Source organism: Misgurnus anguillicaudatus, chromosome 21, assembly GCF_027580225.2.
Source record: "Misgurnus anguillicaudatus chromosome 21, ASM2758022v2, whole genome shotgun sequence".
Lineage (NCBI taxonomy): Eukaryota > Metazoa > Chordata > Actinopteri > Cypriniformes > Cobitidae > Misgurnus > Misgurnus anguillicaudatus.
This window is the reverse complement of record NC_073357.2, coordinates 58,109,547-58,124,702: the sequence shown is the minus strand read 5'-3', so window position 1 is coordinate 58,124,702 and position 15,156 is coordinate 58,109,547. Positions and strand designations below refer to the sequence as shown.

The window sequence follows — 15,156 nt, the reverse complement described above, 5'->3', positions numbered from 1 at the left end:
TAATCATGTACTTTAAATCTGTCTTGAAATTATAAAATGTGTTATTTAAAGAGCTGTAATAACCATCACAAATCCAAGAAGTTGATCTTTGCTCACTCTTTAAGAGATGCACACTTTTTAGGGTTGACTTACAACTGCATTACTTTAATGAAAGGTTATATTATGATATTTTTTAAATAAAAGATTTAAAAGATAAACACTGCAGATTTATAACCACAGCCTTATTTGCTCATATTAAGTGCTGATAATTCTGACCTGGGTGTCTGATATATAATGATAAGCCCTTACCTTCCCTACATTAAAAACACCATTCATGAAGTTCACCAATGATTAGGTGTCAATTCAAAAGGAAGAAACACAACAAGATTATAAATGTTGCATGGTTTATTTAAAAGTACAATTAAAAATCTTTACAAAAAAATCACTCGATTAAAATAACATGCTCAAGATGATGCTACTGTAGATAATACACTGAAATTAATTGGTTGGGGAGTAATTCAGTCACGAGGTTTATCTGCATTTCACATCATGGGCCTGGACCTGAATACTCTTTAGGGCTTTTCACACTGCGCTTAACCCCAGGTTATCTTCCCCACTTTTAGGTTATGGAGTGTTTCAGACTTTGTAATTTAGAAGCAGGGTTAACCCGCATGTAGTGCAAGACGCAGGGTTTAGGAATGCAAGGTGTGAAACGACAGATCATGAATACCCAGAGTTATCATGCATTTTCACCATGATGCGTAAGCACCACCCCTCATGCTTGTCCCGCCTCTGATTAATCAAGAACTTGTTCTTAAGACCTTTGAAGTACTCGAACTGAAAATTTGACAAAACTACACATCCCTAGTATGAACTTGCATGTGATGCTTAAGATTTCTTTTATCTTTATAACTTTTACCACACACATCGCATGAGAAAGGCTTCTCATCTGTATGAACTTGCATGTGATATTTAAGTTTTTCTTTCATTTTAAAACTTTTACCACACAGATCACATGAAAAAGGCTTCTCGCCTGTATGGACTTGCATGTGAAGCTTAAGATATTCTTTAATTTTAAAACTTTTATCACACACATCACATGAGAAAGGCTTCTCGCCTGTATGGACTCGCATGTGATGCTTAAGATATTCTTTAATTTTAAAACTTTTACCACACACATCACATGAGAAAGGCTTCTCATCTGTATGGACTCGCATGTGATCTACAAGATTTTTTTTTTTTTTATAACTTTTACCACACACATCGCATGAGAAAGGCTTCTCATCTGTATGAACTTGCATGTGATATTTAAGATATTCTTTAATTTTAAAACTTTTATCACACACACCGCACAAGAAAGGTCTCTCATCTGTATGAACTCGTATGTGAAACCTAAGAGGTTCCTTTTGTTGAAAACTCTTATCACACTGAGGGCATTTAAAAGGTTTCTCGCCAGTGTGAGTGCGTATGTGATATTGTAGACTTGCTTTTTTTGTGTAACTCTTTCCACATTGAGGGCAGACGTACGGCCTTTCAGTACTGTGAGTCTTTATATGAACATTAAGTCTTCCTTTAACACTGAAACTTTTATCACACTGAGGGCAAGCAAAAGGCCTCTCACCTGTGTGACTCTTCATGTGATCCACAAGTTTACTTCTATGGATGAAAGTCTTCTCACAGTGGGAGCAAGCGTGAGGAGCCTCAGTGTGAATCTTTAGGTGACGTATTAGGAACCCTTTTTTTGAGAGAGTCTTACCACAAAAATGGCATTCAAAAACATTTTTGGCTTTAATTCTTTCTTGAGGGGAATTCTCATCAGTTTCTGAGCAGCTGGCAGTCGTATAATTGTGGTCCTGATGTTCATCCTTTAGTTCATTGCATTCTTGACTTTCGTCTTTCACTTCCACCAAGTCTGAGGAAGCAAATTAATATTACAAAGCAAAAAAGGTAAAATCTTATTCTGTGATATTCAATACCATCACTTTAACATTTGTTTACATTTATGCATTTGGCAGAGGCTTTAATCCAAAGAAACTTGCACTGCATTATGAGATATACTTTTTATCAGTATGTGTTCCCTGGGTTTGAACACTTAAACGGATATATAAAGGATGACATATTAAGTAAATGACTGCCTGCTTTTTCACTGAATTAGTTAATGGGTCATGAAATATTATACAAGATTTTACTGATAGGCTAGAGCTGAAAGAAGGGGTTTCATGACCTTTTAAGTCAACTCTCACTATATACAGCTCTAATGGTTTTATAACCAGAGTCTGACACTTCATAAACTTTATCAGTAATTAATGATATATGAAGATTATACACAAACCTCTTTGTTGTTGAGTATGTTGAGGTGTTATTGTGAATGATTCAGGATCAGTCTCCTCTTTAACACACTCCATCATTACAACAGTGGATCAGAATAGTAGAGTAGTTGAATGTGTTGTGACAGCAGCTGCTTGTTTGACTTCTTCACAGTATTTATAGATGAACTATGATCAAATAAACATAAAGGTAAAAAATGACAGAATCTTCAATGTAATAACATGACACCGTTTACTCTGTGGTCTACAACACAAACTCTCAGCACGTGTTGTTCATCATGGTTAAAACACTTTTCATTTCAAAGGTCTTGTGGCGGTGTGTAATATAGAAATAGATAAATGCATTTCATTTTATATGGCATCTTAGGGGATAGTCCCCTTAATGGAAAACAAAGCATTGAAAAGATTACCCTGCCACTTCCAATCCTTCAGTTTCACAAACCCTTAATCCCACCAGCATTACCATCTCACCCACTATTTCACTCAAACCATTTCATTATCATAGAAATGGGTTTACACCTTTGACTCAGACCCTTGGTCCAAGCAAATGGCCATCAACTCAAACAATGGAACAAAAAGGTACCAAGGCCACAGTTACCGGGCCAGTTTCTTTCATATTAAGATGATACAGGACCTTGCAGGAACCCACTTACATTATCATTTAGAGGACAGTGTTACTTGGTTTTGCTCTCAGGCATGATGAACATATATGTACAATAAGATAAAGCCAATGACTTAAATTATTTTTTCCACATGCTGCATGATATTGAAGGGAAAATGCAATATAATGTAATTTGCTAGGCGTCCCAATATATGATATGTGATACAAAATAACGCTTTAAGTTTATGGCATTTACAATAAAAATTATATAACAACAAACATTTTTCACATTCAATGTGTATTGCGATGTGCACATTTGGGATGTTTGCAATAATTTCGATAGATCTTATAATATACTGATAAATAATGCAATACACTTCTGAAAACAGCACTATTTCACAATTATTAGCACCTTTTTTTTTTATAACAGCTGTATTTCCCAGGTTGCACTGATGTGTGTATAAATAACACATGAAGAAATATTAATACATTTAAATTTATTGTAAAGTTTTACCTAGTGTTTCTTTAGATTTAAACAATTTATGTTTCTATTTCATATTCCTGTTTGCCACGTATTAATGCATTATCAAGATATTTTACTCCGGTAAATAAAAGCTAAATAAGATTTTAAATTCACATACAGCTGAAGTGAAGATTGAAATTTTGATCTGCAAATCACTATGAACTGTGTAGATTTGGATTAATATGTATAAAACTATGTATTTTCCTTTAAAAAAAAAAATCAAAAACCTTTATAAAAAAGGATTACACAAGAAAGTAAATATGTGTTCATCATCGTGTGTTTATGTAGAGACCTCGTAACTCATTGTCGTTGTACAAGAGAAAAGATAGACTCTCAGTACTTCACAATAAAGTATTACACAATATTTTAATATTATCTAAAGTTGCTTCAGTAACATTTAAGTTGTTGGAGTACATTTGTTAAAAAAAATTAAATCATACGTTTTATCGTCTTATTTACCTCAAACAACCGACAGACGAGCGGCAGCGGAATCCTTATGACGTCTCCACACGACATGCTCCGAGATGCATAATAAAAGTCCCCTTTAAAGTACAAGATCGTAAGTACTACAGTAATCATGTACTTTAAATCTGCCGTGAAATTATAAAATGTGTTATTTAAAGAGCTGTAATAACCATCACAAATCCAAGAAGTTGATCTTTGCTCACTCTTTGAGAGATGCACACTTTTTAGGGTTGATTTACAACTGCATTAATTTAATGAAAGGTTATAATATGATTTTTTTTAAATAAAAGATTTAAAAGATAAACACTGCAGATTTACTGACCTGGGCTGTGTCTGATATATAATGACAGACATGGGCAGATAAGCTCTTATCTTCCCAACATTAAAAACACCATTGATGAAATTCACCAATGATTAGGTATCAAATAAAAATTAGAAAACACAACAAGATTATAAATGTTGCATGATTTATTTAAAAGAAAAATTAAAAATCTATACAAAAAATCACTCCATTAAAATAACATGCTCAATATGATGCTACTGTAGATAATACACTGAAGTTAATTGGTTGGGGAGTAATTCAGTCACGAGGTTTATCTGCATTTCACATCATGGGCCTGGACCTGAATACTCTTTAGTGGTTTTCACACTGCGCTTAACCCCATCTTACCCGCTTTTAGGTTATGGAGCGTTTCAGACTTGTAATTTAGAATCAGGGTTAACCCGCATGTAGTGCCAGACACAGGGATGCAAAGTGTGAAACGACAGATCATGAATACCCAGAGTTATCTCTTAATATACAGAGTATTTATAAAACATTTATTAGCATTTTCACCATGATGCGTAAGCACCACCCCTCATGCTTGCCCCGCCTCTGATTAATCAAGAACTTGTTCTTAAGACCTTTGAAGTACTCGAACTGAAAATTTGACAAAACTGCACATCCCTAGTATGAACTTGCATGTGAAACTTAAGGTTTTTATTATTTTTATAACTTTTACCACACACATCACATGAGAAAGGCCTCTCACCTGTATGCACTCGCATGTGATGCTGAAGATTTACCTTCTTTTTTAAATTTTTACCACACACATTGCATGAGAAAGGCTTTTCATCTGTATGAACTTGCATGTGATACTTAAGATATTCTTTAATTTTAAAACTTCTACCACACACATCGCATGAGAAAGGGCTCTCACCTGTATGAATTCGTATGTGATATCTAAAAGGTCCCTTTTCTTTAAAACTCTTATCACACTGAGGGCATTTAAAAGGTTTCTCGCCAGTGTGAATGCGTATGTGGGTCTGTAGACTTGTTTTAAATGGGAAACTTTTTCCACATTGAGGGCAGATGTACGGCCTTTCAGTACTGTGAGTCTTTATGTGAACATTTAGTCTTCCTATAGTAATAAAACGTTTATCACACTGAGGGCAAGCAAAAGGCCTCTCACCTGTGTGACTCCTCATGTGATACACCAGTTTACATTTATGGATGAAAGTCTTCTCACAGTGGGAGCATGCGTGGGACCTTTTATCGTGAATCTTTAGGTGTTGCGTTAGGTGCCCTCTGTTTGAGAAAATCTTACCACAAAGTTGGCATTCAAAAACATTTTTGGCTTTAACACTTTCTTGAGGGGAATTCTCATCAGTTTCTGAGCAGCTGGCAGTCATATAATTGTGGTCCTGGTGTTCATCCTTCAGTTCATTGCATTCTTGACTTTCCTCTTTTACTTCGACCAAGTCTGAGAAAGCAAATTGTGTTGCAGTGTTAATTTTTTCAACGAATTTGTGCAATTTGCTTGTTGTTAATAAACATTTAACTGTTATTCATTGTATTTTATGTTGTTAGGTATCACAAAACAGAATATAATACGAAAAAGTACAGTGGTTTGCAACTATTCTCCTTTCCCACACAATGCATTGCATCACGTCACGTTGGGGAGAGAATTTACCAAAGCCTGCCTTGAGAGCATTGAGAGTGACTAGAGAGACGAGTAAAGTATAATATTCTGATAGCGCAGACTATAGATAAATACATGGATATAGATAGAGTAGATATTGATAGATAGATAGACAGGCCGTTTTGGCATTATACATGTTGGCTCTTGCAACCTCTTTCTCATTCAAGTCAGTCGCCATAGTTCGCATACTACACTGAGGCTACCTTTCATCCACTTCTCCCCAACGTGACATCATCGCGAATTGCGTTAAAAAAATGTTAATACCATGTTAAAAAATGTTAGTGATTTACGTACCCATTAATCGACAGTGCTATCGACATAATTTTAGCAGTTATTAGTGATAAATGAAGAATAGACACAAACCTCTTTTTTGTTGAGTATGTTGTGGTGTTATTGTGAATGATTCAGGATCAGTCTCCTCTTTAACACACTCCATCATTACAACAGTGGATCAGAATAGTAGAGTAGTTGAATGTGTTGTGACAGCAGCTGCTTGTTTGACTTCTTCACAGTATTTATAGATGAACTATGATCAAATAAACATAAAGGGTTAACAATTACAAAATCTTCAATGTAATAACATGACACTGTTTACTCTGTGATCTACAACACAAACTCTCAGCACTTGTTGTTCATCATGGTTTTTAACACTTTATATTTCAAAGGTCTTGTGGTGGTGTGTAATATAAAATAGATGAATGCATTTCATTTTAGGAGATGCTCTGAGAACAAGTTAGGGCTGCATGATATTGAAGGGAACGTGCAATATGCTGTAATTTGCAAGGCAGTTCAATATATGATATGCGATACAATAACGCTTTAAGTAATTGCATCTACACTAAAAATTATTGGTAACACTTTACAATAAGTTTCATTAGTTAACATTAGTTAATGTATTAACTAACATGAACAAACCATGAGCAATACATTTGTTACAGTATTTATACATTTTTGTTAAAGTTAGTTAAATCACGATGCATTAACGTTAACAAGATTTTAAAAAAATATTAGTAATTGTTGAAATGAACATTAACAAAGATTAATAAATGCTGTATAAGTGCAGTTCATTAATTAGTTAACATGAACTAATAATGAACTGCGCTTATACAGTATTTATTAATATTTGTTAGTTAATAGAAATAAAGCTATTTATATTAATTAATTGTTCATGTTAGTTCATGGTGCATTAACTAGCGTTAACAAGATTTTTAAAAAAGTATTAGTAACTGTTGAAATGAACAAATGGTTTATGTTTCTATTTCATGTCCCTGTTTGCCACAGTATTGATGCAGTATCAAGATATTTTACTTCTGTATCATATGTGACAAATTTGGATTTGCAGAAAGCACAAGAAAACTAAAACTAAAAAAACATTGAAAACGGTTGAGAAGCGTAAAAGTTACTGTTTTGTATATCTAAAAAGTTGTACAAGGGAACATACGGAAGCCGAGAAAGGTTGTGCACTTTTTTATTTTTGCTTGCTTGTTTTCTCGTGATCTCTATTTAATCGTCTCATGATCTCCAGATAACAAAAGTTGTTTTCTCGTGATGTGACCAAACCTTACGTGTACTCAATAGAGCGTGTTGTTTTGTTTGTAGACAGCAAAAGCATATTTTGCTAAATTAGCATGGATGAACAAATGAGATTTTAGTTGGATCAGGGATTCGCTAAAGCTGAAATAGATTTGTCAGTAATTGACAATATGATAGTGGTGAATATTTAGGGACCATTTTTAAAGTTACTCCACAATACACACATTTCTACTTTAAACATCATTAAAATAAAATGACTTAAAGTCAACAGTCACAAAACCAACTGTGTTCTTGTGGTTGTCAGCTATGCACACTTTTAAGATTTTTTATTGAAATAAACTGTTAAAAAGCCCCTATGGTCCGATTCACGTTTTAAAATTACCATTGTGTGTATTAGTACATGTTAACGATATGCAAAAGGTACAAACCCCAAAGTAAACGATGATGTCTCCAATGTAAATCTCTTTTCCTGGGCTACAACAAACAAAGAGACTGTAAGCACCAGTTTACTTTTTGGAAATCGTGACGTAGACAAGACCGACATTATCATAATTCCTACCACTTCAGACTCACAGCCTGTAAGTTAACTCCTGTTAGCGTTACATTGTAAGCGAATCTTTCAAATATGGTAAGAAGCGTCACATTTCGGGCTGACGTCAGCGCTATTCAGGCCAATGACTACGTACAGATTAGCTGGCCAATCTGATGACACAGCCCAGCAAACATAGGTCGGACGGAAACGTCGTCTCCCCGGCCAAAAGGGGTCGCCCCAGGACGGCACAAATGTTGTAATTGGTCCAAAATCACATCGTCTCCACGTCCAAAATTAGTCGTGGCTGGGCGGCACAAATGCACAACGCATTTATATACGCTTGTATACATTTGTATATGTCTATATTTGTCTGAGGTTGCGTTTATTCAAACTTTTTTACGGTTTTTATGTATTAAAGTCCAGAAGAGGACAATATAGACATGCACAGACCGTGCAGAAAAGACGTGTGATTCATCAAAGACGTCAGTTGGATTTTCATTTTGGAACTATTTTTTCAACCATGACGGGACGTGACGGAGGGACGTATTTTCAACGGTAATTTGACGTCCAAATGTTTGCTGGGAGTGCTTTTCAAATCTGTGCGTTTGAGGAATAGAGTGAAATCTAGAGCTACAAAAATTTGTGGTATGTGGAAAATAATTTGGTTTTCTTTAGCATAAACCACATTAACACATTTTATTATACCAAAATACACAAGTTAACACTTTTTTTAGCAATGAAATAAGTTCACTTTAAATACTAGTGAAGATAGAAACGTATACATTATTACTTTCGAGATGGTCCCTAAATTAACGAACATCAACCGTCCAACTTTTTTTATTAAGTATATCGGCAATTAGTTACATCTAACAGCGAAGACCCCCAACTCATATGCATCAGCAGTCCACATTAAAATACACTAAATATTATGGACAGGAAATAACATTATGACATTTGGATTATCATGTCTGGATAACGAGAAAACAAGCGAGGAAAAATAATATGGATGACCTCTCCCGGCTTCCGTAGAACGACTCTCAGTATTCCACAAATACAATATTCTAATAATATCTAAAGTTGCTTTAGTAACATTTAAGCTGTTGGAGTACATTTGTTAAAAATTAAATCATACTTTTTATCGTTTTATTTACCTCAAACAGACACCTCAATCTTCGCTCAACCGACAAACGAGCGTTAGCGCACTCCTTATGACGTCACCATACGAAATGCTCCGAAAAGCATAATAAAAGTCCCCTTTAAAGTCCATAATTAAGTACTGCAGTAAATCCAAAAAGTTGCTTTTTGCTCACTGTGCTCACTCTTTGTGGGATGTACACGTTTTAGGGTTGACTTACAATTGCAGAACTTCAGTAAGTTAAATTATGATAAAAAAAAGATTTAGAAGATAAACACTGCAGATTTACAACCACAGCCTTATTTGCTCATATTATTAATTTATTTTAGTTTATTGTTTATTTTTACAGGGACAATGCACAATTGAAAGTAATTAGCCAACATCTAGTTTACATCTGTTGTCCCTGGGCAGGTATACAAATAAAATAACATACAACATTACATATACACCGGATAAAACATCACAATACATATGTCCAGGAATGTAAAATTATAAATCAGTATATAAAACAGATAATTTACAACATAGTCATTGATGATTGCAGATTTGTTCCGCCAGTACTTAAGCTTATTTTTAAAAATTGAGAAGCTATCAAGACCCCATCCCCATTACTCTAACCGAAAAACCTTTTAGACCAAAGGCTGTTTTTCTATACTGCGGTACCAATTCTTCCCTAGCAGATGCTCTAGTCGTAGCAGCATTGCCTTTATGGGCAAGGCATCCCTTAAGAAGAGGGGGAGTAAGAATAATTTTATAAATCAGGCATAGTAAAAATACAAAATTATTAAAACTTATAAAATTGAGCCTTTTTAAAAAAAATAGTACAATGATGGTCCCTTGGTTTTTCGTCTAGCAATTTTATAATTTATTTGTGAAGGGAGTACACTGGTTAAGTGTAGTTGCACCTACTTATGACCAAGTTGTTATACAATACGACAAATGAGGTAGAATCAGAGAATGTACAAAAAGCACTGTAGCTGATTGAAAAAGCTGGTGCCTGATTTTTAAAAAATTATTCAAATTAGATTTTACATTATTTATTCTTACATCCTTTTTACAATGATGATCTATTATTGAAATCAGGAAAAATCCAAAGTTCTCAGAAATAGCAGAAGAAATTTTAAGAAAAAATTGAAGGTGCTTTTAGTAATGGGTATACAAAACGTCAAAAAACTTTGATCTATTATTATTCCTAAATATTTAAGAATTGATTAAGTGTCACAGATTTGATTGCTTCACCATTAAATATGATATCTGGTTTGTTTTCGTGCAGTAAAATGCATGCAAACTGTTTTGCTTACGTTAAGAGACAAACCACCAATCATTTAACCAATATGAGACTTTCGCCATTGCAGATGACAGTTTGCTTGAAGCTAGTTCTTTAGTTCTTACATGAGTAAAAAAGCACAGTATCATCTACATACATTATCATTAATATAAATGCTAAATAAAATCGGTCCTAAAATTGACCCTTGAGGAACCCCTGTAGGACAGCTAGCAAAAGAGCACTTAATAATCACTCTTGTACATTCTTTCCTATTAGTGAGGTATGATTACATCCACATCAAGGAACTAGTTCATAAATTTAATTTCTGAAGTTTGGAAATTAGACAGTTATTATTCACTGTGTCAAAACCCTCTGCAAGATCTAAAAACACAGCACCACTTTGTCAAGTTGACTTCTATTTTGTTTGACAAATAACAATTAGCCGTTTCTGTAAAATAATTTTTTCAAAAACCAAACTGCATTGGGTGTATTATTAAGGGTGCCCATAATTCTGACCAGGACTGTATCTGACATAATGACAGATATGAGCCGACAAGCCTTTATTTTCCCAACATGAAAAAATACCATTCATGAAGTTCACCAATGATTAGGTATCAATTCAAAAGGAAAGGAACACAACAAGATTATACATGTTGCATTATTTATTTAAAAGTACAATAAAACAACTATACAAAAAAATCACTCATTTAAATAACATGCTCTAGATCAGTGGTCTTCAACAGATTGCCCGCACATTTTCTATACATTTTCTGTATTTTCTTGAATTTTTTTAAGTATGTTAGTTGGAATCTTTTAAGTATGTTAAAAAATGATAATAACATATCAACCAATAAGATAAATTAACATGTCAATAAATCAATGAAATAAAATCAACAAGTAAAAAATGTGGTAGCCCTTGCTCACAAAAAGCGAGCTGTTATATATAATTACATTTTCACCATGATGCATACGCATTGCCCCTCATGCTTGCCTTCCGATTAATCAACAACTTGTTTTTAAAGGCGCTCTAAGCGAATTCACTTAGAGCACCTTTAAGACTCGAAGAGTACTCAGAATGAAAATTTGACAAACCTACACATTCCTAGTATGAATTTGCATGTGATTCAAAAGATATAATTTTTGCTTATATCTTTTACCACACACGGCGCATGAGAAAGGGCTCTCAGCTGTATGGATTTGCATGTGATCCCTAACATATTCTTTCATTTTAAAACTTTTACCACACACGTCGCACGAGAAAGGCTTCTCAGCGCTATGAACTCGCATGTGATGCTTGAGATATTCTTTAATTTTAAAACTTTTACCACACACGTCGCATGAGAAAGGCTTCTCAGCGTTATGAACTCGCATGTGATCCTTAAGATATTCTTTAATTTTAAAACTTTTACCACACACGTCGCATGAGAAAGGCTTCTCAGCGTTATGAACTCGCATGTGATTCTTAAGATATTCTTTAATTTTAAAACTTTTACCACACACATCGCATGAGAAAGGGCTCTCACCTGTATGAATTTGTATGTGATTCTTAAGATATTCATTTTTTTTAAAGCTTTTACCACAAATGTCGCATGAGAATGGCTTCTCACCTGTATGAGCTCGCATGTGATATTTAAGGTATTCATTTGTTTTAAAACTTTTAACACACACATCACCTGTGATAGGTCTCTCACCTGTATGAATTCGTATGTGATGCTTAAGAGGTCCCCTTTGTTTAAAACTCTTATCACACTGAGGGCATTTAAAAGGTCTCTCGCCAGTGTGAATGCGTATGTGGTTCTTTAGACATGCTTTAAATAAGAAACTCTTTCCACATTGAGGGCAGACGTACGGCCTTTCAGTACTGTGAGTCTTTATGTGATAATTAAGTCCTCCTATAAAACTGAAACGTTTATCACACTGAGGGCAAGCAAAAGGCCTCTCACCTGTGTGACTCTTCATGTGATCCACAAGTCTACTTTTATGGATGAAAGTCTTCTCACAGTGGGAGCAAGCGTGAGGTGCCTCAGTGTGAGTTCTTAGGTGAGTTGTTAGGTGCCCTCTGTTTCTGAAAGTCTTACCACAATAATGGCATTCAAGAAAACTTTTTGCTATAAATCTTTCTTGAGGGGATTTCTGATCAGTTTCTGAGCAGCTGTCAGTCGTGTAATTGTGGTCCTTATGTTCATCCTTCAGTTCTTTGCATTCTTGACCTTCCTCTTTTACTTCCACAAAGTCTGAGAAAGCAAGTTTAATATTAGAATGCAAAAAAGAAAAATCTATTTCTGTCATATTCAAAGAGTTTCACAACCCTTTACCTTAAATCTCACTATAATATTATACATCTTTAATGTTTTTTATAACCAGAGCCTGACAATTTATAAACTTTATCAGTTATTAATGATAAATGAAGATTACACAAACCTCTTTGTTGTTGAGTATGTTGAGGTGTTATTGTGAATGATTCAGGATCAGTCTCCTCTTTAACACACTCCATCATTACAACAGTGGATCAGAATAGTAGAGTAGTTGAATGTGTTGTGACAGCAGCTGCTTGTTTGACTTCTTCACAGTATTTATAGATGAACTACGATCAAATAAACATAAAGGGTTAACAATGAGAAAATCTTTAACATGACACTGTTTACTCTGTGGTCTACAACACAAACTCTCAGCACTTGTGTTGTTTATCATAGTTTTTAAACACTTTTCATTTCAAAGGTCTTGTGGCGGTGTGTAATATAGAAATACACATTTCATTTTATATGGCATCTTAGGGGATAGTCCCCTTAATGGAAAACAAAGCACTCAACTTTAAACAAAGCATTGAAAAGATTACCCTGCCACTCCCAATCCTTCAGTTTCTCAAACCCTTAATCCCACCAGCATTACCATCTCACCCACTGTTTCACTCAAACCATTTCATTATCATATAAATGGGTTTACACCTTTGACTCAGACCCTTGGTCCAAGCATAAGCAAACGGCCATCAACTCAAACAATGGAACAAAAAGGAACCAGGGCCACAGTTACCTGGCCAATATCTTTCATATTAAGATGAGACAGGAACTTGCAGGAACCCACTTACATCATCAATAAGATAAAGCCAATGACTTAAATTATTTTCCCACAGGCTGCATGATTTTGAAGGGAAAATGCAATAGGGAATGTTAATGTACGTCACCGCAGTGTTGCATTATGGGACGTGGGCGCCATGTTTAGAGGCACCGCCGACCGCTATGCCATTTAATTGTGGGCATATTAAGCTAAAACTAGGTAAAATTGAAGAAGAATGGAAGAAATCGAGAAGTTGAAAGAAAAAGAGAAGGGACGCTATCGGGAGAAACTAAATGCTACTGCCAAAAAACTTTATTTGGACAAATAAACAACATAAATCCATATGATTTAGCAGCCCAAGACTGGATTACGGACCTCCGCTTACATATCGGCCAATAACCTTGTTTTTGCAGGACTTTATTTACACTTTGCAGGAGTTTAAGAGCTATAAATCCCTTCAAGCTTATAGTAAGGTGACACTTCTTCTTTTGGAGTCTTATGGTTGGCAAACCAGCTATTTACTGACAATGTGTTAATACCTACGTATCTTAATGATTCTATAAAATAATTTCTCTGTTGTATTCTGTGCGATGAATCAACACATGTTCAAAAGATGGCACTTCTGTTTTGGCCAAGTTATTAAAACACACAAAATGCTAAATATTTAGCTAACGTTGTCATTTAAAGAGTCACAAGCAGTGGGTTTGAGCAGTTGTATTTAATAAAAAATATGTGTTACAATCGTCAAAATTGTCTAAATATTTATTTTTATAACTCATGTGTTTAGGGTGATCAGAAATGAATGAATGAATGAATCAATCAATAACTTACATTTGCAAGTTAGTTTGACAGTGTTAGCATAAAAACAAGACATTTAAGTGGTTCTGCTTTAATTAATCACAATTTACTGAATGACTGAAAATGCAGCGAACACACTCTCGCTGATGTAGGGATTTTTTTTGAAAAAAGTAAACGTTTTTCTCCTGATTGCAGCAGGCAAACCACGCGATCCGGTGTCATGAGCAATCCAGTCCCCCCGAGCAATTCGGTCCCCCCCAGGACCCGGATTGGTATCTAGCACTAATGCCTGCTCAAAAATGTGTCATTGCAATATCTCGTCTTCATACGCGGCTAGCAAGCTAATTGTGTTGTACAAAATAGAAACATTAAATTTAAAAAAAAAATTAACTAAAAAAAACAATATAATAAACGAATATTCATGTTGCAGACACGTCAGTACTTTTGTGTCATCATCTGCTTTACAAAAACAATACGTTTATTTTTTGTAAATTATTAACATACCTTACGGAATATATATTTTTAATAGTAAAAGTGTAGTAATCATGGCTTATAATTATAATTTAAATGTGTGATTCAACTATGTAGTAATCATGATTTGTATGAGTAATTAATGAGTAAGTAATTGTATAAGTAGACAGTCAAAAGTGGAAATGGTACAGTATAATAATCTAAATAATAAAATGACACAAACAATGTGTAGATCTCCCACCTATAGCCTCATTTATATACTACTATATGAAACATATTTAAAAGACATCAATTGTAATTTTAACAACGTTCTAACTACATAAATCATAATGCGATTGTGTAGGAATTGTAATAAGGCGCTAAGAAAACTACCCATGAGGAGTTTTTTCAGCCAATGGAGTCGCGCGGGGTCCTAGGGGAGACCGAATTGCTCACGACACCGGCGTCTTTTCGTCAGCTCCTGCACCGGCTTCCTTTGTTTTTTCCACGAATAAAAGCTGGAAAAACGTA

At 34.6% G+C, this 15,156-nt stretch overlaps 4 protein-coding genes across 5 annotated transcripts in view; all 4 read right to left on the bottom strand.

Moving 5' to 3' along the window:
* LOC141353071 (uncharacterized) overlaps positions 1 to 15,156 on the bottom strand; it is a 121,954-nt gene that overhangs the window by 45,794 nt on the left and 61,004 nt on the right. The gene's annotated exons all lie outside the window — the stretch shown is intronic.
* LOC141353081 (uncharacterized) lies at positions 367 to 2,259 on the bottom strand. Its single transcript, XM_073859515.1, has one exon. The coding sequence runs from the start codon at positions 1,614 to 1,616 to the stop codon at positions 834 to 836; it is 783 nt and encodes a 260-aa protein (XP_073715616.1). The 5' UTR covers positions 1,617 to 2,259; the 3' UTR covers positions 367 to 833.
* LOC129452305 (uncharacterized) lies at positions 4,345 to 12,903 on the bottom strand. 2 transcript variants are annotated; one of them, XM_055216077.2, is made up of 3 exons: positions 9,073 to 9,087; positions 6,220 to 6,382; positions 4,345 to 5,637 (listed from the first exon to the last, which is right to left on the bottom strand). In XM_055216077.2, the coding sequence occupies exons 2-3, from the start codon at positions 6,293 to 6,295 to the stop codon at positions 4,778 to 4,780; spliced, it is 936 nt and encodes a 311-aa protein (XP_055072052.2). In that variant the 5' UTR covers positions 6,296 to 6,382; positions 9,073 to 9,087; the 3' UTR covers positions 4,345 to 4,777. The 2 variants fall into 2 exon arrangements, with proteins under 2 accessions (XP_055072052.2, XP_073715613.1); XM_073859512.1 differs by lacking the exons at positions 6,220 to 6,382; positions 9,073 to 9,087 and adding an exon at positions 12,745 to 12,903.
* LOC129437600 (uncharacterized) lies at positions 10,968 to 12,612 on the bottom strand. Its single transcript, XM_055195886.2, has one exon. It carries the CDS (start codon positions 12,610 to 12,612, stop codon positions 11,416 to 11,418), a length of 1,197 nt encoding a protein of 398 aa, XP_055051861.2. The 3' UTR covers positions 10,968 to 11,415.